Source organism: Octopus sinensis, linkage group LG2, assembly GCF_006345805.1.
Source record: "Octopus sinensis linkage group LG2, ASM634580v1, whole genome shotgun sequence".
Lineage (NCBI taxonomy): Eukaryota > Metazoa > Mollusca > Cephalopoda > Octopoda > Octopodidae > Octopus > Octopus sinensis.
This window is the reverse complement of record NC_042998.1, coordinates 111,683,082-111,710,302: the sequence shown is the minus strand read 5'-3', so window position 1 is coordinate 111,710,302 and position 27,221 is coordinate 111,683,082. Positions and strand designations below refer to the sequence as shown.

Sequence of the window (27,221 nt, the reverse complement as noted above, 5' to 3'; positions counted from 1 at the left end):
ATACCATGCACATCATAAGCAGTTGTCAGAAAATGTCATCACGGTATTATCTACCGATGCAACATGATGTTGTAGCTAGGACACTCTATAATGTAATCCGTTGGAAAGATAATCCTGAGGACAAAGAAATAAGAACCCACAATATGGTAGAAGCCATAGCCACTCATAATAAAAAGGAATACTGGTGGAATGAACCAGTGAAGATCTCAATAAAATGTAAGCTCAACAGACCTGATATAATGATTTGGGATAGAGAATAGAAACTGTGCATAGTTGTGCAAATTAGCTGCACAGCAGATGTTAGCATAAAGCTGAGGATCAGTGAAAAAGAGAATACCTTTTCTGAACACTTGAGAAATCTGCAGTTACCCTATCCTGATTACAAGTTCAGATTTATACCTGTAATTATTGGGGCCCTGGGATATGTAACATACTACCTAAATATCAATCTTGAGAAATTATGCTTCTCAAAACCAGAAGGGAGACGGCTAACTCGAAAACTACAGATCCAATCCATCACTGGAACTGCAAAAATTTGTAAAACTTTACAGAAGTTTATTATTTGAATATACATAAGCATATCTAGATATCGAACTATATGCATGAGAATACATGCATAAAATATACAAACAAAAGATGTTGAAATTCCAATGAAAGAGGCTTGGATCTTGGTTAGAAACCTGTTCTTTTTCTGTTGGTAAGAAATCTTGAAATAAAATGAATAATGGACATACGCACTCATATAAGTGCATATACACTCAAATGTTTGTGTGTGTGCGTGCATGTGTTTATTTAAAATGAACGCTTTGTGTTCAACAATGTTATTGTTATAGTTGCCTGTTGTGAGAGAATCGAAATTACAATCAATAACATTTTTGCACTTCAGAGCTTCCGTAAAATTTGTTTAATCTGAAATGCGTGTTTGTCGTGCAATATCAGAAGTAGGAAATATATTGTAAGAAAGCACGGAAACAATAAATAAATGCTGATCCATCGAAAACTGTCAAAAGTAAATTTTTTTAGAAACTTCTATTAATAAACTCTATCATTTTCCTGGTGTGTCTCACTTAATCATAACGTGTATTGCACTTGCTATTTTGCGACAGTCCGTAATCCGAATAATATATTACACCAGGAAATATTCTGTTTGTTTCTGAAATTCTTGGATTATAATATTTCTGCTAATCCTAATTTAAAATTGCAGGTAAGAGGATCTTAAAACTGTTTTTCTCAATTCCCTTGTTTTACATTTTTCTTCTCCTTTAGAAATGATGTTATTTGTTTTGTTTTAACTGAATCATGTGTCAGTTATCATTACACATCTATAAAATATACACATACAGGTGTATGTGTGTACACACACATTCATATATATACATATACACACACTTGAATGTATATATATATATATATATATATTATAAACTTTTACACCCATCTCAGGAAATGAGTATAGTAGTCAAAAACATCTTTTATTCTAAAGTTGTGTGGAAGTTAAGTGTCATACCATCACTTCCGTTAAGTGTTAGTATAAAATTTTTAAAGTTATTGTTCGTTAATAATTGTAACGGAATATATATATATAGAGAGAGCAGGCTGGAAAAATAGTTATAACTTATACGTTGTAACCTAGTCTGTCAGAGATGGCAGTGAAATCTTCCCTCATATCTTATTCCTTTTAAAAACAGTGGGACAATGTATACATTGATGGTATGGTCACGACTAGAACGCTTTTAGTCATGTGTTTATTCGGTTATTGCTGATTTGGGGGTTGAACAGTAACATATTTCTCACACTACACACAGTTAATGTGTATATATATACACACATTAACTGTGTACAGTTGGTATGTATATGTATATATACATTAACTGTGTACAGTTGGTATGTATACGTGTATATATATATATATATACATTAACTGTGTACAGTTGGTATGTATATATATATATATATATATATATATATATATACATACCAACTGTATCACATAATTTTAATTTATAATGGTCATAATTTCCTTTTTCAACCACTGTACCGTAGCAAACTTGTGCCCTACTCATTGCTTGTAGTTTTCGACATGAGTCAAAAGATACCAGAATTATTTACAAAATTAAGAGTGTTTTTAATGCGCCTCACCGGTGCTTGGGTACTTCATTGCAGTAAACTGCAGTGCATGCTTCCGTTTTAAAACAATTTTGATATCTTTTAAAAATATAGATATGATAAAATAACCGTCTGATCAATATTTAAAATACGTACATATAAATGTTATACACACCGGTATTTTAGTCTATGGCTGCTTGCGTATAATAATTTATATATAAAACTGAAGCGCGGTTAATACCTTTAGTGTCTTAGTCTATTCATTTTGCGAAAAAAAGTTGTTGGTGTCGAGCATCGAACCTAGTATCTTTATGTCTATATCATATCGTAGTTTGAGAATACCGTGATGCTACATGTTTCCAACGTCGTAAGTAACGGGAAAATGTCTTCACAACATGAGTGGAACGAAGATACATTCAAAAGCACCGATTGTTTTTCCTGTTTCTCGACGATGTTTATACCCTTCAGCAACACACATACACACTCAAAGGATGGGCTTCCACACAATTACCTCTGCCCAATTTCCCTTCTCACACGGTATTGGTTAATCCGGAACTACAATAGAAGACTTTTGGGTAAATTTTGCCGAAGGTGTCGTGCATTGGATTCAAACCGTTAACTGCATGGCTTCAAAGTTAACTTAATTCCAAGACCTTGCATCTTAAGGCAACGAGAGAGCTTTCTACGCGGTCTTTTGACATGCCAGAATTAGCAATCAAATTCCCTCAAACCACGATCTACATTAGACATTGTATTACTTCATTTAGAAAAATAGGAGATTCTGACTTTGAGGGATGGATTGAATTTTTTGTCGTAGAACACGTTTCCGTCGATTTCCGTAAAAAACTTTTATTTTTTTACATATGGCTTTGCGGGAATATTTGAAGTAATGAGAGCGAAAGAGACTAAGAGGAAGCGATTTTATGACGAGGGAATTTCTTTTTGAAGTCCCCGTGTGTGTGTTTGATGGGGTGTGGGAGACGGACAGTATGTTGTGTAAGTGAAGTGCTTCTGTTAGTGTGTGCGAAGAGACAGAGTAATGTGTGAAAGAGAGATAACTGAAATTTTTTACTCGGTGTATGTGTATATGTATATGTATGTATCTATGTATGTGTGTGTGTATGTGTGTGTGTATGTATGTATGTATGGCCGATTCAGTGTAATTTTTTACTCGGTGTATGTGTATATGTATGTCTGCATGTATGTGTGTGTGTGTATGTATCTATGTATGTGTGTGTGTATGTATGTGTGTGTATGTATGTGTGTATGTATGTATGTATGTATGTATGTATGGCCGATTCAGTGTTTATATTTTTTACGGAAATCGACGGAGGAAATCGACGGAAACGTGTGCTACGACAAACGAAACATTGCCTGAATTTGATAAAAATCTGATGAATTATAAATAACAGAGAGTTAAACAACTGTTTTTAGTTGATCAGTCTTCGAAAAAAGACTGGCTTGTCAGAACAGTGAAATAGCTTGTATTTAGTTACCTCCCTTCTATTGTTCATGGTTTGATTTCAAATTCCACAAAATTCAACTTTTCCGTTCATTCTCCGTCTGAGATACATAAAATAAGGGTAATCTTCATGTTTCGCTTGTTGAAATGAAGTTAGCAGATACAAGTTGCTTTCTTTAGAATGGCTTTTAGTGAACTCTGCAAATTGTCCCTTCTTTATGATAGAAGATGAATTTGGTTTGGAGTGTGTGATGTTATGTATCACTGGTTTTGAAACAGGAATGTATAAAAACTCGTATTGTTTACAAGTAAATCTTGTGAATTTAGGACAGTTAATTCAGAGATTACCAAGAACCAGTCAGTTATAAAAATATTTTACAAAGCTGAATATATTAATTGAACAACATCAGATTACATTTCTTCTTTCACCGACCAAGTTCCGGCTCAAAACATCAGCATTTTCATTCTTGTGAGGTGAGCATAAGCATTGTTATGTGGTAAACAAGTTCACTTCGCAGCAACATAGTTCCAGCTTGATTCCAGAGTTTAGTACCTTGGACAAGTCTCTTTACCATAGGCTTGGGTTAAATATGTGAGATGAAAGCTATATGTAAAGTATGTTGGAGAGACCGTTCCTGTTAGTTTGTAGGCTTAATCTGTCAGTTGGATTGATATTACCATTTGGCCACTGAGTACTTTTAGCAGAGTACACTCTGTTGCAAACATTTCGGCCAGGTCTCTGCTCTGAGGATAACTACTTTCAAAATCCTGAAGTACATCGATCTGTCGGCCAACTACATTTTCCATCCTATGGGGTCGGACCACTAACTTGCGAGATTCCTGTCTTGATTGGCAGCTCGCCTAGCAGAAGTTCACTGGTTAAGCTCGTGAGGGCGCTTGGTTGTTCCAGCGCATCAGCCTCGCCATCACCCACGGCAACGCTGCAAGCGTGCTGGCGTGCCTCTGAAGTCATTAGAGAGGTTTCCCAGCGCCCCAAAATTTTCAACCTAAGGTGGTAAATTTTTTTTTTGTTTTTTTTTGTCTCTTTTGCTCACTTTTTTGTATGTATTTAACTATGAATAAAGTTTATGTATGGTTGCTGAAGGGAAAATAAAAACTACTTTCTTTCCTTCTATCAGTCAAGGTGGTACTTAAAGGATACGGAGGCACTGCCCTTCCTGGAAAGACTTCCTCCCTTCCCCACGCCATTTTCTCGGAAATTATTGTTTTTAAATTATTGCTTTTGCCAAAACCCCACGTTTTCTGATACGGAGATTCTGGAAAATTGCAAAAAATCGGAATTTTGAAAATTTTTGGCCCCTTCATCTTTCACTTTTTTCCATAGCCCTAACCCTAAAACCCCAATCCTAACTGTAACCAGAAAAACTTTTGGAAATTTGTTTCAGAATCATAATCTCCCTTTTTTCCGCATATTTTGACAAAAAAAAATTTCTGAAAAAAGTTAAAAATGAAGAATTTAGTGGGGGGGTGGGGTGGGGTAATTTCAAAATGCCGAATTTTGCCAATTTTTTTTGCAGATTCGTATTCTCCGTAACTGAAAATGGAGGTTTGTGTAGGAAAAAAAATTGAATAAAAAAGGGGTGTTTTTTGGGGTGGGGTGGGGGCGGGGACAAATGGAAATCTTGCCTCCTTCCTTCTCCCACGTAACCATAAAAAACAAAATAAAACAAAACAGAAAAACGATTTATTCTATTTCAGAACTATTTTGATACTTAGTTTTATAATTTTATAACCAAAGGACCAAGCCCTTGTCGTTTTAGCAGGGCCTTTGAGATAAGTGGGAGACGAGTGGCAGAAATCACAACTCATTGGTTTCTGTTGCTGTTTAGCTTCCAGTCACTCAGGATCAGGCAAACCTACAATGAAAGTCAATCCAGCTGTGACCATATATATATGAATAACTACCATTGCTTAATGTGTTCTTAATTTTTTATGATGAGAATGTATGATTTGAAGAGCTTTGGTTGGTTGCGTTTTTTTGTAGCATAATGAACATGGTCGTCTAATTCAGAAGCAAGCTCTCGAACAGTTGTGCGTGGATTGGCTTCGACTAAGGCTCTTAGTTGATTGTTGTCAACATCCGATGGCCGACCACTACGCTTATCATCTACAAGACTCTCATCACTGCTATGAAATTTCTTGAACCACCATGCTGCTGTAAGTTCATTAGTGGTTCCTGGACCAAACGCATCGTTGATATCATGAGCTGTTTCAGCAGCTTTTCGGCCTAGCTTGAACTGGAATAAGAAAATTGTGCGAATTTACTTTTTGTCCATTTTATATTCAACATTCTGGAAAAAATGGCCTAATTATTCAAAAAGAAAAAGAGTAACATGATTAGATAGAGTGAAAAATGGGCTTTAAAATGATATATAAAATCAAAGTAATTTAATGAACATTAATTTGAAAATACATCATTTAAAACCAGAATCAAAAATTCCACAAGAACTTTCTTGACAACCTAATAGCACCTGAGCACTTGCCACATAGAAAAACTATCTTCCCAGTTAGCCCCCACTTTGATATTGCTGCACCTCTTATGTGTCTGTAGCTTACACTGGGTACATCTTATGGAGTTTCTACCTACACCTTTTCTACAGATCAAGCAGGGCCATCCATCTGAAGGGATTTGTAGTTTGTTTGCCTTCCTACTTATTAAAACTTTGGTTTTAACTCTAAGGCCCTTCGATTCTAATCCTTGCTATTACACCTGGAACTTTTCCTCTAGTTCTGATAGTGACTCAGCAATTAGAGCAAGTTCATCAGCATAGAGGAGTTTCCAGGTACATCCTGTCTTGAATTCCTCTGTTATTGCCTGGAGGACAATGATGAATAAGAGGGAGCTGAGGACTGATCCTTGGTAGACCCCTACCCAGAATTCTTCACTGTACTCGTTGCCAACCCTCACCTTAGTGACAGCATCCCTGTACATGGCTTGCACAGCTCTCACTAACCATTCATCTATCCCTAGTTTCCTCATTGACCACCAGATAAGGGATCGGGGGACCCTGTCAAAGGCTTTCTCCATGTCAATGAAAGCCAGATACAGAGGTTAATCTTTGGCTAGGTATTTCTCTTGCAGCTATCTTACCAGAAATATAGCATCAGTGGTGTTTTTACCTGGCACGAACCCAAACCGCATCTCATCTAGACTGACTCTCCACCAAATTTGTTGGGCTATGACCCTCTCCATGACCTTCATTACCTGATCCAACAACTATGTATTCTATGGAAGCCCCCTGCATGTTGTCCAACATGTCCATTGAAGTCACCAGCCACAAAGAGAAGGTCCCTGTCATTCGTCAATAAGGTGGTCTGCAAGAGGGTATCATAAAATCGGTCTTTCTGTCCATCAGGTAGCCCCGGCTGAGGAGCATAGGCCAAGATAATGGTTGCTAACCCATGATGTAGCACTAATCTAATTGTAAGTATTCTATCACATACTCTGACTACCTCGATTACCTTAGCAACCCATTTCTCCGCAAGAAGTATACCCACACTCCTGATCCTGTCAGTGTTCCCTGCCCAGAAAACCTTGTACCTGTGTTCTTTGCCTGTGAGGAACCCAGTGGCACCTCTTCTCCACCTTACTTCTTGGAGGCAGCACAAATCTACACGTCTCCATTCAAGCATCTCAACAATCTCACCAGACCTACCTTTCAGTGTGTCCACGTTGAGTGTGCCAACCCTGAGGGTGTGGGAGGTGTGGGGCCGTGAGACCCTGGGATGGGGGACAGCAGTGTCATGTACCTGAAAAGAAGGCTCGCATTTGGCCTTCAACCTGCATACATTACACCATCATTTTTATGTGCTATATGATCACTACCTTACATGGGAGATAAACCCTAAGTAGGGGTGTGGATGGCGTTAAGAAGCCTTTAGACGTGTTCATCGGAAACAACCAAAGGATGACAGAGGATAGCGATTTCTGGTACAGGTGGTGGGAGGGTGGGCGTACCGTGACACACCAAAGTTAGAAAGAGTATCTTCTGGATTTGTATTCTTTCGGCGGAGTTATTAAAATAGAGTAGGGGAATCCGAGTGCTGAGCTAGTTTATATAGGGTGGGGTGGTGGAGGAGGGAAGAAGTGTTGGTGAAGCAAGGGGTTATCAAAACAGAGAGAGAGACAGAGCGAGACAGAGATAGAGGGGGCCAGAGTTAGGGTGTCAGGGATAGAACATGAGGGAGAAAATATTCTTTTGGGATTATGGGTAACATCGTTTAATGAAACAGCAAATGCTGATAATAGTGAAATAGAATTGAAACCATATATTTTATTATGATTCTGATCAGATGTAGGATGTATTATGAGAATACATATCAAATAAAATGCTTGACAGTATTTAATTTTATCATCTTTAGAAGGATGAAAGACAAAGCTGATGTTCTTAGGAACTGAACTCACAATGTAAACAGCCATAACTAGGCATTTTGTCCTGTGCTCCAAAGATTGCCAATCTTTTGCAATCTTATAATAATTCTGCTTGTCACTCTGTTACTTAGCCTGTCCATAATGCTTCCACATTAGTTGAAGGAGAGGTAGAGGTGTTTTTTTTTCTTCCGTTACTTAGCCTGTCTGTAACACTTTCATGTGATTAGGGAAATGCAAAGAGTGAAAGAAAAGGGAGAGAAAGAGAGGGTAAGGTGAAGAGTGATAAAGTGGGAGAGTGTTGTGTACTAAGTCTATAAAATTGTGCGTAAAGTATATAAAGTGTATATATAAAGTGCATTAAGTAATCATCGTATTCCAATTTCCTTTGCTTTGCAGTGATTAGCTGATGAATGACTATCTTTTGATACAGACACAACACAGGCTACGCTTTCAGGTTTTTTGGATAAAGTTTTCAGAAATAACCCAATAAGATTATCATTAATTTCATGAAATATTCACTGGTCCCATTAGTTGTTATCAATTTACTTACATATGAGACAAATAACTAGGGTCTGTTTAATTATATCGCTTTTGATTCTGAATCCACATCAGGATTGACTTTATAGTTCATCATTCAGGGTCAATAAAATAAGCATCAATCAACTATGAGAGTTAGTATAAGTGACTATGTCCTTGTCACCAATTCTGTGGTCTTTTACTCATATCAGAAATCATTATTAATAAACAAAGGACCTTATTGGAAGTTCAATGCGTTGTTCCCAATGTAAAAGGCTGACAGGGGCTGGATTAGTGAATTAATTAAGCAACAGTTGATGGGGATGATTGTGAGCAACTAGTGGTAAGGTGCTCTGATGTGGGTGATAATAGGAGAATTGATAGAATTTAGCAAAAAAGTCATGATTAAGTAGATAAGAGTTGGGAACTAATGAGCTCATTAAAAGAGTTGATTAGCTAAGATATAGCAACCAACAGGCCAGTGGTGAGTTTGACACTTAATTATTTCTTCAATAAGATGCATGAAAATTATGTTGTCAGATCCAAGATGTTTCTTAGAAATCTTAAGAGAACAAAGCCATTCAATAGGCTTTTGTGGCGGACTCTTGAAATGGAAAGAAAGCCACCATTTGGCCTTTGATGGATTAGGATGGGTGCATTCTATGAAATTCCGGGCAGATGTTTGAGGCTTTCCATTGGCACTTTGCTTAACTGTTCAATGCAAGTGATGATGTTGGCGGACTAGAGACAGTAATAGACTTTGGAGTCTACTTTGGTAGTTTGCTGCAGCTCCTGGCAGAAAACATGAAGCACTGCAAAAAGCAGATAACAGAACCTGAGATATGGTCAGCAGTAAGTGTTTGTGTGAGCTGTCTTGGATGTTCTACCCTACAAACTTTACATTTACATGCCAAACTAACATCTGCAGTATAATGAGAGAGTTCCCAGTTCTGTGAGCTGAGTTGTGGTAGCATTACTAAGGAAGTAAGTGGAAAAGGAGGACACTTTTGATAATTTCTGGCCCATATCTCTGCTGAACGCATAGTTTAACCTTTTTGATACCAACCTGCCTGAAACCGCCTCTGACTCTGAAGTACAAATGTCTTGTTTTCATTAAGCTAATGTTAGGAACATAAATTGTGACAAAGGTTTGGTGAATTAAAATCTTCCACCAAACCTTTGTCACAATTTATGTAGCTAACATTAGCTTAATGATAACCAAGTTATTTTACTAAATTCTTTGTTATATTTAACATTAATTGGAAGAAACACAAAGTATCTCAACAGAAATATGGTAACAAAATGGTTAAGATTCTAGCCAAAGGGCTTGCAATGAAGTTGGTGCTTGCAGAAGTTGAAACTAAAGCAGATCTATCTACACTACCCTCCACCTCATATGATGTCATATAGAATGTGGGTAACAAACCTAGCTTTGGTGAGGTTTTGATTAGTTTGGATCATTTAAAAGTTTGTAGTGGGGTTGACCATTGTTACTTAGCAGCTCTTCCCAGTTTCAGTCCTTCAAAAAGTGGAACTTTGAGCAGCATCTGTTTGATGGTCAAACTAAATGGCCCTATTATTCTCTCTAATAGTGTTGTTCACCATGGTGGCTGAGGTGGTTAGCACCATCTTAAAAGCATGTTAGCTGGTAACAAGAGCTAAATTTTCCTCAGATGTTGAAGGGTTTGCAGCCCAGCAAACTGAGAGGCATGCTGAGAAACTGCTCCATCATTCTGGTAAGTATTGTGGAGTGCTGGAATGATGGATCAGTTAAGTTGTTTGGATTCTGATTCCAAGACCTTAAGGTGAAAAGGAGAGCAGAGTGGCCAGTCTCACCGAGAAATGAACTGAATGCTTACTGTTCCTGAAAAGTTTGATAGAAGTGGCAAATATATATCACCTTCAGTTTTTTGCTTGCCTGTCATGTATTACTCAAGTTTTCATCTTATTAAATTGGAATATCTGCTCTTTTGCTTTCCATGGAAGAAATGCATTCCAATGGTCAAGCAATTCATTTGTGCCATGTAGGCTTGATCCAGTTATCAGCTGAGTCCATCATGATGATTGCTTTGTTGCTGTCCTTTGGTTGGGAAAATAGGCAAGTTTCCGGGTGTGTGTTTGTGTATTCACACACACATGCACACATTTCTGTTTGTACATACTTTTCTATTGCCATCTATTTGTCAGTCAGTCAATCCATATTATCATTATTTCAACCCAAGTTAGCTTCAAGCAGGATTTATGATCAATGACGTATCACCTGTGACCATCCTGGCTTGTTCTTTCTAGATACAGCACATCTAGGATGATATTATCCAATATGTTCATCTTTTATATATAGGATGTGATATGATAAAAATTTGGCTGCTATTTCTTGCAGGTCAAGCAATTAGGTAGAATTACTTTCATCAACTTACAGTCAATCCTTATAGCATTCGTTGTCATATTCTCTGTTCCACAGTCTAATCTATTGGTGATTCACTATTTTATGATCTTGTTTAATGATGATTCACTATTTTCTGATCTCACCTAATGGTGAGCAATATTCCATAGCAGGTGACTCATATTCTTTAACTTTGCCTCATATTTCCAATAAATTCCTTGTTGACTGTATTTTATGTTTTACTTTCGCTGTTCTCTGTTTGCATAGTTTAAGTGGTGTGATATGTTGCTGTTGTTGTTGTGTGCGTGTATCTGATACAATTACAGTGGCTGAATTACTTTGTTTGCTCCAGTTCTCTAGGCCTGCTTTCTTTTCTTGGAACTAATTGTATGTGGAGCTATGTGTGATATTTGTTCTGTATTGAGTTATTAATATTCCCTGAATACAATAATCTGGTGATTTAGTCCTTTGGAAACTTGTAAGAATTACACTACTGTTCAACAATTGTGATATAAGTAGAGAAATAAAAAGAGTAGATTCAGGTGCTTTTTAATGAGTTTCACTTTGTGACAAGAATTTGAGCCAGTTCTCTAGTTTGAGGATATGAGGTGGTATCAACAAGTCTCTCGGACAGGTTCTGTAGTGCACCAACAGATGACAGCACAGGGTTGTGTGTGCAGTGAGAGCTAGCAGTGTGTTGAGCGACATCACTATGTTTACTTTGCAAGTTGTGAAATTTGTGTTTTTTGTGATCACGTGTATGCTGCAGTCTGTGATTTTGTCAGGGATAGGAACAAAGAGCCTATGTGAAACTTTGCGTTAAACTTGGGAAGTTTGCTACAGAGACATTGAGCAGGTTTTGGCAGTGATGAGGCAATGGGTCATATGCAATGTTTCAAGTGGTGCAGGCGCGTCATAAGCAAAAGAAGTCCCTGGAAGACTATGAGCGATCTGGAAGACCTGCCATGAGTGTCACACCTAGAAATATGGAGAAAATTCATCAGCTTGTGCATGAGGATCGTCAGAGGACAATCAGTGACATTTTGAAGCATTTGAGGAAGGACACTTAGCGAAAGTGACTGGATCTGTGGAGTGTGAAGAATTTGATTCTTCATCAAGCTTTTCTTATTTGTGGTATTGCTTCTACACCTACCCTATTTGCCAGATTTAGCACTTGTGGACTTCCATCACTTCCCCAAGATGAAAATACAGCCCAAAGGTTGCCATTTTAGCACTGTTGTCAAGATTCAAAGCGAATTGCAGAAGGTCCTTGACTAACTTAAGGAACATGAATTCCAGGCCAGATTCCAACTGTGACAGGAACACTGGAACTGGTGTATTGCTGCACAAGGTGACTATTTCGAAGGAGATGATGTTAAAACTTAGGGAAATGAGTTATTTTTTTTTACTAAACATAACTAGTCCGGGAACCTTTTGATATCACCCCATACATTCATCTTCCTTTCAAAGGACAGTCTTGAAGATCTTGGAATCAATTTAAGCTAATAATCAATTTAAGCAAAAAAAAAAAGTAGACAAACAAACAAAAGACGAGAATTCTTTGAGAGAGTTGAATAAGATGAATGACTTACAGTATTTGATGACATGTAAGATGCACTTTTTCCCCCTAAAATGTCTCAAAAAAAAAATTACTCTGGGTCTTCTATGTGCACAAAAACTTTTTTCCTGAAATTAGGATGTATCTAATATGCTTTTGTGTCTTTTATGCCATCAAATATGGTACATTGAAATTTCTGAGTTAGCCTCATAAGAGAGCAAGTCCACCAGCTGCTTAACTATAAAAGCAAAGGTATAAACTATGTTAGTGAGTGTTCTCTGAGAAGACAGAAATATTTAATGTTCTGAATAGATGCCCTTCTTATGAGAATTCTTCTCTAATGAAGACTTTTCTATATGAAATGTCAAATCTATTCATTTCTCATGGCATACTAACATAATTTTTGCTCTTTTTTTTCTTTTGTTTTTTTTTTTATATTGTATAGACTCCTGCTAACACATATCTTTTACAATTCTTCTTGAGTTCTTGAGATTATATATATTTACTTGATTTCAAAATTTGTCTGGTTGTCCTTGTTGTTTAGCACCAGGTAAACTCTGATCATGCAGACATATAATCAGAGGCATTCTGGCTGTAACCTTCCTTATTTTCTCAGTCTTGGTTTCAATTCTTTTGTCTTTTAAAGACAGCAGACTGTGACTTGAGAGTCATTTAGGTACTATTTCTAGCAATTTGAGTTATCACATAGAGCTCCCTTACTAGGTTGTTATGTACAAAATCTGGTTGGTGGTACTAGTTTAAGGTTAACTGAGGCCTAATTATAAATCCTTCTTGCCTTTCCTTTGGCCTCCCATTCAATGATTTAGAAACAAAATCGGTTTCACATTTGTCTAGTACCTCCAAGTGTCAGTTGACCATTATTTGTTCGTCATTCATGTCTTAATATCTCTCTGCATCTCCATTCACTGTTTCAAACCTTTCTCATTCTATTTAATTTTATATTACAGCTAACTGTTCCTGCTGAAACCCGCACCTGTGCCTCCATTGTTAATTTACACTCAAACTCCTGTGTTGCTGCTACTGGCAAAAAAGCTACCTTTTCTATACAGATCTCTAGACCAAAATCTGCCAACATGACGATGATGGAATTCTTTGGTTGCACATTCATTGCTTTTGGACCTCCTTTGGCAATGTTTATCTTTACAATTGCCCCTGATCCCTTAAGGGTTATTGTTTTGATTGCTAGGTGAGTGAATCCTTCTTACTCCATTTATACAATTTTTTGGTATAACATTGATTTCTAACATTGGTATAAGGCTAGACATATTTTGTCAGGAAGGGTACCAGTGTAATTATATCACATCCCCTATCATCTGTACTTCACTGATATTTTATTTTATTGACCCTAGAGGGATGAAATCTAAAGTTGACTTTTATTAGATTTGAACTCAGATTGTAAAGGGCACTACACACTACAAATCATTTTGTCCAACTTCTTTCTGATTCTGCTATGCCATCATCCTAATATATATTATATTATTGTGATCATTCTTCTGTATGAAATTGTCACCATAAACATTCATTGTAGAATGGGCTTCCTTATGAATTTAGTGTCCAGCCTGGTTCTGATTTTTAATCAGTACTCATTAAATTTCTCTGTTAATGCCATTCAGATGGACATAGACAACACATTCATTCTTTTCTCTGCTACATGCGTGTACCTTAACCAATAAAGAAATCTTAAACTGCCTGTAAGAACATTTCTACAACTTTTAAGAACTATAGTGAAGTAGATCTTTGACAAAAGACTGTCATTACTAATGATTATATATATTTCAAAATAAAGTGAATATACAACAGTGTATGTGTTTTTGATGGTTAAAATGACTCTACCATGATGCTGTTGTTTATGGTGGCGTTGATGATGATTGGGACATTGATAATTTTGATGTTGGTTATGATAGTAATAAGTATATCTATGATGATGATGATACTGACTGCGTAATGATGATGGTGATATAATAGACACAGGCTTGTTGGAAATTCAATATTTGGTTGGTTCTGTCGTAAAAGTATTTTGTCTAATGTCTACATTAGACAGTCATTAATTATCTATATTATTCGTTTACAAAATGTAATATAGTTCTTCTGTTTGTTTCCACAGTGGCTTCTTCTGGCTGCTTTCACTTCTCTTTTCATCGATCCTTTGGTTTGCGGCAAAAGAAATTATGAGTGGTGCCAACAAACTGCGAGAGTCTTTAATAACTGGATTGGTCTTTTCTGTACTAATCCAAGAACTCTTTCGGTATCTCTTCTATAAAATGTTACGGTAAGGAACTGTTTTCTTCAGTTTGCAAGATATGATGTTTGAATGAGTAATGTTTTAGTCAAAATTTGATAGTTGCTTTGTATTTTGAAGACAGAGATCTTAGCAGAGAATGACTACTATTTTCACATTTTAGCAGATGCTGTTGATATACTCAAGCACTTTAGCATTCAAACTGGTCAGATCCAGCCTCTCACACTTACCCTACAATGTTTTTCTACAAATAAGCAATCCCATTAGGAAAATCTTGAAGATAATGTACGTTTAAATTTAAAGCAATGTGAATAAATAAGCATTACATTTGATAGAGGAATCTGAAGGTGAAAGGGTTAAGCCATCTCTGATTGAATAAAATTATAATCAAAAACATTCCTGCTGTGACCACCCATATGTTATTTTTTTTCAACCATAATGTATTTAGAATTATATAATACAATGTCTCTTTTTTTTCTTTAATATGGTAGAATTTGGCTGCTATTCCTCACTAGTTGAGTGACATTGTTAGCTCATCACATTTTAATTGAAGTGGTTGGTATTATGAATTGGAAACTGTTTCAAAAACAATAATACAGCAGACATTTCAAAAAAAAAATTTATTTATTTGCATGAAAATCCAACTTGTGCAAATTCACTTAATTTTAATAAGAAGCTGTTTAAGACTGACTGGCCTTTGTTTTATGCTACCTGAGCATTCCTAAACTGCCTCTATTAAAGTCTTCATATTCAACTTAAAATCGCAACTGAAATTTGTTAACTGTAGAAAAACTTCCACCACAAAATAAATTAATGATCCAATTTGGAAGTTGTTTTAAATATCTGCTTATAGGTGTTCAAGATGAACATCAAATATCTGCATCAATTTCATAAATCTCAATAGGTCTGCAATGCTTATTGATACTGCTCCTTTCTCTTGACTAAGCAATGAAAAAATATCAAGTTGTATAAATATATAAATTTGTCTTTCTAAAATAAACAAAATGAATGTAAAGTTTCATAAAAAAAGAAAAAGAGTGAAAAATAGTCTGTGTATTGTTCAGTTATATTTCCTTTCTATGATTTGTTTTAAATTTATCATTGAACAGAAAAGCAGATGAAGGCCTTCAACGAGTCAGTCAGCAAGGTCGAAGTGCTAATATACGACCCAAAGATATCACTAATAAAAGCATCATGGCATATGGTAAGATGTTTGGTTTACTAATACACTAATCCTTTTTGATTTTTTGTCATGTTATAGATACATAATCTTACATTAGAGTAGTCAATATTTAGATGAAATTTAAATAGTTACTAGTACATTGTAAACATATTGATCACAAATTACTGTGTGAGATACTGTATGTGATTAATTTGTAGAATGATTCATGTACTAGGTTTACTGCCTGTGAGGGCATTGGACCATGTTACATATAGTTTGTTGTGAATGTGTGTGGGTGATCATATAGATTTCCAACATACAGGATACTCCAGTATAATTTTTTAGCAAATTTTTCATCAGTACTAGAGACTAAAATAACTACATTGCTTCTTTTTGCTATTCACCTAACTTTGAGGTGTGCAGACAATACTGGACTGACTTGGTGCCTCAACTTAAGTACCCAATTCAACTGAATCTTAATTATTACTGATATATATATATATATATATATATAAATATACATATATATAGGTGAGGGTTGGCAACGAGTACAGTGAAGAATTCCGGGTAGAGGTTGGGGTCCACCAAGGTTCAGTCCTCACTCCCCTCCTATTTATCATAGTCCTCCAAGCAATAACGGAGGAATTCAAGACAGGATGCCCCTGGGAGCTCCTCTATGCTGATGACCTTGCTCTAATTGCTGAGTCACTATCAGAACTGGAGGAGAAGTTTCAGGTGTGGAAACATGGATTAGAATCGAAGGGCCTTAGAATCAACCTAGCCAAAACCAAAGTCCTAATAAGTAGGAAGGTGGACCAATCACAAACGACTTCAGGTAGATGGCCCTGCTCGATCTGTAAAAAAGGTGTAGGTAGAAACTCTATAAGGTGCACCAAGTGTCAGCTATGGACACATAAGAGGTGCAGCAATGTCAAAGGAAGGCTAACTAGGAAAATAGTTTTTGTCTGTGGCAGATGCTTAGGAGCAAATAACACTGGAAATGTGCAGAGACCAACTTCTACCACGTTCCAGGGAGACAAACTAGAAGTAGTTGATAGCTTCCGCTACCTAGGTGACCAAGTCAGCAGCGGGGGTGGGTGTGCTGAAAGTGTAACGGCTAGAGTAAGAATAGCCTGGGCAAAGTTTAGAGAGCTCTTACCCCTGCTGGTAACAAAAGGCCTCTCGCTCAGAGTAAAAGGCAGACTGTATGATGCATGTGTACGTACAGCCATGCTACATGGTAGTGAAACATGGGCCGTGACTGCTGAGGATATGCGTAAGCTTGCAAGAAATGAAGCCAGTATGCTCCGATGGATGTGTAATGTCAGTGTTCATAATCGACAGAGTGTAAGTACCTTGAGAGAAAAGTTGAACCTAAGAAGCATCTGTTGTGGTGTGCAAGAGAGACGGCTGTGCTGGTATGGTCATGTGACGAGAATGGCTGAAGATAGTTGTGTGCAAAAGTGCTACACCCTAGCAGTTGAGGGAACCTGTGGAAGAGGTAGGCCCAGGAAAACCTGGGACGAGGTGGTGAAGCACGACCTTCGAACTTTAGGTCTCACCACGGAAATGACTAGAGACCGAGACCTATGGAAGTATGCTGTGCGTGAGAAGACCCGGCAAGACTAGTGAGGCCATAACCCGTGGCCCCTACCTGGGACGTAGTCAGTCCACCTATGCATACCTTCCTTCTTGTGACACTTGTGAAGACCTGTTGAGGCAAGTGAAAATCAAACCAAAATCAAACCAAATCAAAATAGATGAACATCAATGGAATTTGTATCTTTGTGGTACCAGTGCCGGTGGCACATAAGAAAACCATCCGAACGTGGCCGTAGCCAGTACCGCATCGACTGGCCTCCGTGCTGTGGGCACGTAACAAACACCATCCGATCGTGGTCGTTTTCCTGCCTTGTCTGGCACCTGTGTCGGTGGCACATAAAAAACACCATCCAAGCGTGGCCGTTCGCCAGCCTCGTCTGGCACCTGTGTCGGTGGCACATAAAATCACCCACTACACTCTCAGAGTGGTTGGTGTTAGGAAGGGCATCCAGCTGTAGAAACACTGCCAGATCTGACTGGCCTGGTGCAGCTTTCGGGCTCCCCAGACCCCAGTTGAACCATCCAACCCATGCTAGCATGGAAAGCAGACGTTAAACGATGATGATGATGATGATGATATATATATACACACACACACACACACACACGTACACAATGTATGTATGTGTTTGACATACAAATTGGAGAAAGAAAAGTTCATTCAATACATATTTATTGATTTGTAGCTGATGTTTCACTCCATATTTACTCTGTTTTTTTGCTGTGTGTGTTTCTTTAAGTTGTGTAAAAAGATGAATCTTTTTATCTGTTTGTTGGTTTTTGTCTCTTTAAATACTCTGCTTAGCTCATTAGAATAATGGTGGTATCACAGTTACTATTTTGGATAGCAACACAGAGACATGAATTTAAATAAAGTTGAGCCAATATTTTTTTTTTTATCTATCTAAACTAGATGTGCTACCTTGCCTGCTAAATATGTCAGCTAACCAGCATGTTGGTAGCCCTGTTTGACCTCATCCTCTATCTTAACAATCATAACCAACTTCCATCAACTCTAACTATTCTGACAACATATGGCAGTGAAGGAGCTTTTACATGATCCCTTGTGTGGTTCAAACTTGAGCATGTGACTCCTCAGCCTTATGAATGTGACCTACAAAGAGAGCTGTTGTTCTAAATGAAATTTTGTTTAGAGGAGGCATGGAATGCCACAAGCTGCAGAACTGACAACCATCTACAAGAGGAGTAACTCTGAATAAAAAAGAGATGTGGACTCTGAAAATTGCTGTGGAAGTTATGCCTAAGAGAGCAAAATTCTGAATAGAAACCTCCATACAGCATAGAAGAGACACTTAGTTCTATCAGACAACACTGTTGATGCTGGGGACATACTAAAATGCCATCAGTTCATGCTAGACAGTGGTTGGTGTTAGGAAGGGCTTTAAGTCAATTAAATTTTGTTAAAATCATAATAGTCACAAATACAATGAAAACAAAACCCCTATGTATATAAGACTGATATTCACTATGCTTGTGCTGTGTATGGTAGTGGGATGGTGTGGTGGGAATGTCAGGTCATCTGTAAGAACAGCTCAACTGTCATCAAACGATCGCACCAACTCTCCTCCTTTCAGATGCCAAAAAATGGACAGCAAACCATCCATTCACCACTGGAAACTTTCCCCTTCTGGTCAGGTGCAAAATTTCAGTGCTGCTACCATCAACATTGGTTCAATGAAAGGTAGGTGTGGAGAGATTGTAGAGATGTTAGAGTAGATGTAAGTAGCTGTGTGCTGTATATAGAGGTAATAATATATATAATATAATATAATGAAATTATTGTATACAGTGCTCAGGTGCACCACAACTTGTCAGAAAGTGCATATAAGGTACATGCAGTAATGTAGAAATGTCTGGAAAGTGAACATGCTTGTGTGTGTATGGAGGGGAGAAAATCAAGTGTAGTGTTGGCGAATCTCAGGAAGCATGGAAGTTTTGAAGGATGCAGTGCTCTGACAACTAACAACCGATGCCGGCAGTTTGTTCCACGCTTCAGCAACTCTCAGCGTGAAAAAATGTTTCCTGAAGTCATGGGAGCTGTGCTGTTTTCTTACTTTGTAAATATGTCCACGGGTGGGAAGCCTTCGTCAGATACCTTATGAGCAGAAACACAGGCACAAATTCTTCTGGGTGGAGTAGGAATTTTGTTGGCTAAGAAATACATAAATAAAGTAACTAAAGTAGAGTATGTGATAGAATGAATAAGCTTAGACTAATCTTAGACAACATAGCAGCAACAGTGATCTCTGCATATGTATCACAATGAGGTCTGACAGATGAACCAAAGCACCATTTCTATGAGGTCATCTTGCTGATTATTTTGATTACAAATGATTGCAATTTCCATATTCTAGTTGATGACTTGGATGAACTGGTTGGACAGCATCATGAAAGATACAAATCTACATAAAGTCTATGTATATAGTACAAGGATTGAATAGAAGTCAAGACTCTTGGAGTTCTGTGATGCAAATGGTCTCATCATTTGCAAAGCTAATTTCAGGAAACCATGTAGTCTCTTGGTCACCCACCTACTAATTAGGTAAATGTGCAGGCCAGACAATTGGTTGTGAATACTAAGTACCACTCAACATAGACTAGTGAGTATTGACATCATCAGAAGAACTAAACTCTTGGGCAGAAATTAACCTGAAAAAGGAAGGCTTGGAAGTTGAAAGATCCCTCAACCAGACACAGGTCCAAAGAGATACCAGTGGATGTGCCTAACAAGACAGTGATTGAGATATTGACTTATAACAGTCATTTGGAGTTCCTATGAGACAACTTGCTGCAAAACACAGACCATTTCAGTTACTTGGAAGGTGACATGATAGTGGAATGGTGCAGTAGATAGAGCCATAAAAGCTAAGAGACAGAACTGGGAGGATTATAAGAAAAGAGAAATGGTAAGGAACATATCAGATCACTCGGTATCGGGTATATAAAGTATGGAGAGAAACTTAAAATAAGAGGTGTTCCAATTTCTGTAAGGAAAGGATCAGAAATGTGAGGTAAAGCAGTGTGTCATCATGAACCAAGATGCTGTTGGAGAAATGTGTGTATAGAATGATAGCAGTGCACTTACTGTCATTGAAGCGTGAAAGAGTATGTGGAAATATTACTATGAGAGGTTGCTGAATGTGGAGAATACATAAAAAGAGAGAGGTGGGGGCATCCGAACCAGACTCCACAGAGGGACCATCTGTTGAAGTTAACAATTATGTAATTGAGTGTGTATTTAAAGATATGAAGGCAGGAGAAGCAGCTGGGCCCTCAGGGACTGTTGCTGAGGTGCTGAAAATATTTGGTGAACAGGACATACACTAGTCTTAGTTCTCTAAGACTGACTTTCTTTGAGAACTCTAGTATGCTGATAATATAATTCTACTAATTGAATTGGCTGAAGATTTAGAGAAGGAATTTAAAGCAGAAGGTCTCACAGTAAACTTAGGAAAGACTAAAGTTTTAATTAGCATGAAAGAAGACAGGACTCCATTATTATTTGGAATTTGGTTATACTTATTATGTAGAAAAGGAGTTGGTAAGAATTCCATGTGATGTATCAAATTTAAAGTATGAAAGCACAAGGTGTATAGTGAGATCATAGGTAGATGCACAAGAGTAGTTTGCAGGAAGAACACTTGTGAAATAAATTCTTTCAAATACCTGGAAGGTTCCCTAAAAGTAGTTGATAGTGTGTTACCCAGGTGATATAAGTAGCAGGAGAGGGGTATGTTCCAAAAGCATAGTAACCAGAATGCAAATGGCATGGAAAAAAAGTTAGGAAGTTATTACCAACAAAGTAGTTCTCTTTGTAAATAAAGGACAGATTGTATGATGCCCTTTACTTATAAATATAGGCATTGAATGTGGAGGTTGTGTGAAGTTGGGAAAGGAATGGGGTGAGTATGCTCTGTTGAATGTGTGATATTAAGTGTGCATGAATGAAGGAATACAGATCAGAGAAAAACTAGGTATAAGAAGACTCAGATATTGTGTGTAGCCAGGAAGATAATAGTTGAGTAAAGAAGTATCAGGGAATCTGAGTAACAGAGTCCCATAGAAGAGGAAAACTGAGGAAGAAATGCAAAGTGATTGTTGCTGACTTCAAGAAACTGTACACCTGAAAGGAGATACTGGAAGACTGCACCACATGGTGAGGCGTAGTGCCAGAAGGGATCCATCCAACTCATGCCAGTATAAAATGAATAGGATAAAAGTGATGGTGGTGATAATATGGCTGTATAGTTAAGAAGTTTGCTTTGAAATTACATGGTTCCTAGTTTAGTCCAACTGTGTGGCACCTAGCTTCAGAATTACCCAAACCTGGTAACTGAAATTGGCTTGACAGAAATTGTGTTAGCTCGGATGGATGCATTAATTTTGTACAAGAGAATTGTTCTGAGTCTGTCTGAGGATTACTTTACATGTACAAATGTCTGTGGAATACTCAGCTACCTACACTATAAAACAGAGTGGGTAATTTCATTGAGCAAACAGTAGGAACACTTGTTTTTCAAAATCGATGAGAGCCCATCATACTTATATATGATTATTAGTGGATACGGCTGAAAATGATTTCGCTTTTTCTTTTTTTATTTACAGTAAGTTTAGAATGAAAATGATATTGATTCATTTTTGAGTCCAATTAGAAAAATATGATGACAACTTAGACAAAGTTAATATGTTTATATTTTTGTTGTTTAGTAAATGGAGTCTTTTTTGTGATGAGAAATAACATACTTAAGACATGTGCATGTTATTTGTCAGTTGTCACAGGAGGGGACAAAAATGATGATTATAGTAGTTAATATTAGGAGGGATCTTTGAATGGCGCACTGTCTCAGCCAGCTGGTGGGTAACACAGGGTGGCATGATAGAATGAGTAAAGCTAGACTTGGAAAGAATGAAAAAAATGGTGGGTAGCAAGGAGCACTATCAAAAACTTAGATGGTATCTAGGAAGAAGCTGAGAACATGGTTAGCCAGAGTTCTGTATATTGAGGATAGAGATATGAATACAAAGTAGGTTAGGTATAATAACCTGCATACCATTAATAACCACTTATTTGTTATTTTTAGAAGTAATTATATTTTTGACTAGTTTACAATATTAAGTCTATTTTTTATATTTCAGTATCTGGACTTGGCTTTGGTATTATATGTGGTGCCTTCTCACTTATTAATGTATTAGCTGACATGGTAGGACCTGGTACTGTTGGCATTCATGGAGATTCACCTTATTTTTTCCTTGCTTCAGGTAAAACATTTTCTAATCTGAAAATAAATATGATAAATATTTGGTTGTTTGACTTTCTCTTTCTATTTGATTTATTTCTTATGTTTCAATACAAAAATATATTTTATACAACAATAAAATGGAAGAGCCACTTAGTAACAAAGCTGTTAAATTCACTTTAAATTCAAAGTATATTTAACAGCTCTTCAACTTCAGTTTCAACATGTAATCCCGGCCCAAGTCATTGTTAGATGACTCTGAAATGCTTTATGCATTTTACAATAATTATTATGCTTTTATAATGAATTTATAAATTTTCTGTTTGTAAGTGCTGACAGTGTGTATTTTGATGTCATAAGTTGTTTCCATTTTTTTTTATCAGATGTGTCATTCCATCATGTTTGGACATTGTTAACTTTTAATGATTTAAATTTGTTTTTATTAGAAATACTAATTCTTTGTAAGTTCTGAGATTTGATGTTGAATATGTGAAACAGAGATTCTGCATTGCTTTATGGACATGTATGGATAATGTATATTGCATGGAAATGTGTGACAGCCATCCTGTAGAAAGGTTATTAAAGTGTACTAGAACAAAGAAGCTCTGAAGTGAAGTAGTTAGATCTTTAAAAATGTTAGTATAATACCTAATGTGGAAACTGTTGCAACCTATTCAACCCATTACATTATTTAAAAACTGGTATAAAAATGAAGAGTACTAATGTCTTTCCTTCATTATTTTACAGATAATGAAATATAGTTACTTTTATTTTCTGTAAATTAGTCAGCTTTCACCAATTAGTGATATTGATGTACTTATGTGAATTGGGATTTTAATCTAAAGGTTTGGAACAGAGTAACTACTGCCTCTGCTAAAGGTACCCAACAATCAGGTGATGATGTTAAACCAGGTTGTATATTAAGCCTACCAATTAAAGCAGTAGTTTTTCAAAAGGTGCCCATATGGCCCTTGGGGTCCATATCAAATTTTGTTAAAATTTATGTGCAATAAACTGGTTATATGTTTACAATATACAAAATATTTAAACAATTTTTCATACAGTTCCTAATAATATTTAATCCTAAAAATACAATAAGATTTTTTAGACATTGAATGGTTATGAGCCCAACCCCCCAGTAAATTAGGAATTGAAGGGGTCCATAGGTAAAAAATGGTTGAGAGCCACTGAACTAATGACTCCTGCTGAGATATTTCATGTGAATTAGACTATGTACCAATCATATTAATTTTACAATATAATTATATATACTATATATATATATATAGTAGACGCGGGCATGGCTGTGTGGTTAGGGAGCTTGCTTCCTAACTACATGGTTTTGGGTTCAGTCCCACTGCGTAGCACTTTGGGTAGGTGTCTTCTGCTATAGCCCCGAGCCGACCGGAGCTTTGTGATTGAATTCAGTAGGCAGAAGTTACTGCCGTGTGTGTATGTGTGCGTATAGCTGCTCAGTGCCTCTCCGAAAGAGAGAGAGAATTTACATGTTGGATTTCATTGCCTTGATCAAGAAGATAATGTGACATGAGTAACTAATCAAGGCTGAAAAGTTTTTAAAAGTCACTAATTTGTGTAATAACTACTAATCTCACTGAATTTCAGTGGTTTTATAAAGCTTAACTGATTTTCTTTTGTTTCTCTTTGTTTAGCTTTCCTGACATTGTCATTTGTGTTCCTACACACTTTCTGGGGCATCATCTGTTTCTTTGCTTGGGATAAAAAGAAGTACATATGGGTAGCTGTTGTAATCTTAAGCCACATGCTCACATCTTCTGTGGTAAGTAATATCTAGTGTCCCTTATTGTTTTTAATGTCACTACTAATATCTTATATTCATTGTAAGTAGTAGTAATTAATTCAGTTGAAAAATCTCTTTTCTCTCAGTTTTCTTTTCTCTCCTCAACATGCAAAGTTACTAAAACTCTATAGTGGTAATTATTACCTAGTTGAAGTTTTTGAAGTTTTGTTAATTCATTTTAAAAGAAGTTGTTTCTATGAAAGTGTAAACCTTTACTAAGCAGACAAGTGATGGTGCCTTGAAAAAAGCACCCAGTATATTTTGTTAAGTGGTTGACATTAGAAAGGGCATCTAGCTGTAGAAACTTTATCAAAGGAAACATTGGAAACTAATGCAGCCCCCAGGTTAGTTGGATCCTGTTGAAGCATCCAACTTATAGGAATACAAATGTTAAATGGTGATGGTGACAATATGATATTTAGGAACCTGTCAAAGCTGAGTCATTGTTTTTTCAAAAACATTTTCAGAGTGCTAAGTGGATAAGTAAATCTCCTCCTTAATAAGGTGGCAATCCACTGTCAGGTAATTCTCTCATGGTGAACTGAGACATCATCATCATCATCGTTTAGCATCCACTTTCCATGCTGGCATGGGTTGGACGGTGCAACTGGGGTCTGGGAAGCCAGAAGGCTGCAACAGGCCCAGTCTGATCTGGCAATGTTTCTACGGCTGGATGCCCTTCCTAATGCCAACATGCCCTTTCTAACAAGTTATTTTGAACAAAAACAATGAAACACCTTAATGATTTTGACCACATTATCTACACACCAATACTTTACAATACATAATGTGTACTTCATCCCAGTATGATCTACTAGCATGTAATATAATACCTTGTCCAGTGCCATCTTAGTATGTTTGATCATACATTACTCAGTGTGTATCTCTTCCCAGTACAAGGAGTATTTTATTGACCTTTGAATGAAAAGCTCAGATGGTTTTGAATGGAAAGGGAAGATGACATCAGACCTTTGTCCACCAATACAGTTTAATGTTACACATTCTGATAGTTAGCATCCTTTTCAGTCTGTAATATTGATATGATTAACTGTAATTTTCTGGCCATCACTATCATGTTTCTTTGCTTTAGAACAAGAACTGATAGCCTTAAAGCCATATATGGCATATTAGGCCTACTTATCAACTGTTGTTTATGCCTCTATCGATGTTTTCATCCATCTACTAATGTGAAACATAGTGAGGTATTTTACTACAGTTTGATGTTTGCAATAACTACATCTATGAATATGATCAAATTATAAGTTAAAATAACAGTTTCTAAGGCCTCTGCCAGTTAGAGTTGATTTTGTATCTCTTCCTGGAAAGTTCCTCTTCAGGAAACAGGCTTGGGCAAAGTCTTTTACGGAACATTTTTGGTTGTCCATGTAGCATGTATCCCCTCTCCATGTATTTGAAGTTGTTCAAGGGAATGGTGAGATCTGATACAGTTTGTCACCAGCTATGTTGCAGGAGATTACCATTGTAAAGAGTTAGAACAAATATTCATCATTTTAAATTGGTACTTTGGAACTACGCAAAATGAAGCTGACCTCAATGGGATTTGAACTGAAAATATAAAGAGATGGAATAAATGCTGCAGGTCATTTTGTCTGACACTTAATAATTCTATCAAACCATTGTTTCTTAAAACTTCAATTATTGTATATGATTTGAAAAGAAAGAATGGCAGAGGCTCTGTAGTATAATTGATACTGGTTACCTAGTAACTAATAGATATGTGGTCAATTCTTATTAGTGAAGACTTAACTTTTCTATCCCAAATTTGTGTTTGAGTGTCTTATGTCATTTACATTAAAATAGTGTTTAAACTTTTGAATAAAATTGTTTCTTGTTTCTCTTTCAGACATACCTGAATGGTTTAAGTCGTGAACATATTTCAACCCAGTATATAATAACTATAGTAGTGGCTTACTTGACCATGTTTATAACTGGAGCTCTTGCATTCTGTTTATCAGGTGGCTCACTGAAATATTTGCCATTGGCATTGCGTTGCAGTAAAGGCAGGCATGAGACGGACTGAAAGCAACATAATAAATGAACAAACAAAAAAAACAATAACACTCCCTTCCCTCCAAAACAAAACGAAAAACAACAAAAATTATTCTTTGTCTTTGATTGAACCCTGTTAACTTTATTCATCTCTATCTTTTATGTCTTTCATTGACACCACTATTCAGTTGACTGGCTGTAAAATACACAAGAGTAATGTGCTGAATGTAAGACTCATTATTGACCAAATATGATGTAGTGAATGGGAAATTGCTACAGGCTGAACGAGTGTGACAAAGGGAATGTAAGATTGCTACATGTTGAACTAGTGTGATGTGGAGAATGTGAGGTTGCTACATGTTGAATAAGTGTGATGTGGTGGATGCAGGACTCATTCACATTGATCTAGTGTGATGTGTTAAATATAAGACTGCTACATGTTGACCAGAAAATTCTGACAGAATGTCACTTTGCTTATTTTCTATATAATATCTCAACTAACAATGTCTTCAGCTTTCTTCAAGTTTTTAGAAGAATATGTACTTTTTCATAATTCCAATTAATTTAATGAAGACTTGTTAGCCATCAACTCTCATGAAGATGGGATTTGAAGGAAAAACTCAGTCTACATATGTCTTGTTATTTTCTTGAAGACATGACCAAACATTGAATAAAAAATGCTGCTCCTAAAA

At 36.7% G+C, this 27,221-nt stretch overlaps 1 protein-coding gene across 1 annotated transcript; it reads left to right on the top strand.

Moving 5' to 3' along the window:
• The first annotated feature begins 1,049 nt into the window (after positions 1–1,049).
• Positions 1,050–27,221, top strand: LOC115230308 (gamma-secretase subunit Aph-1). The gene is made up of 7 exons (XM_029800514.2): positions 1,050–1,204; positions 13,387–13,625; positions 14,544–14,708; positions 15,788–15,882; positions 22,600–22,722; positions 24,371–24,498; positions 26,384–27,221. Exons 2-7 carry the CDS (start codon positions 13,513–13,515, stop codon positions 26,558–26,560), a joined length of 801 nt encoding a protein of 266 aa, XP_029656374.1. The 5' UTR covers positions 1,050–1,204; positions 13,387–13,512; the 3' UTR covers positions 26,561–27,221.

Bases quoted from the DNA above. Each gene is read 5' to 3' on its own strand.
- LOC115230308 (XM_029800514.2), top strand. From the start codon at position 13,513: ATGACGATGATGGAATTCTTTGGTTGCACATTCATTGCTTTTGGACCT. The intron at 15,883-22,599 runs GTAAGATGTTTG...TTTATATTTCAG, and splicing joins TAAAAGCATCATGGCATATG to TATCTGGACTTGGCTTTGGT. The intron at 24,499-26,383 runs GTAAGTAATATC...TTTCTCTTTCAG, and splicing joins ACATGCTCACATCTTCTGTG to ACATACCTGAATGGTTTAAG.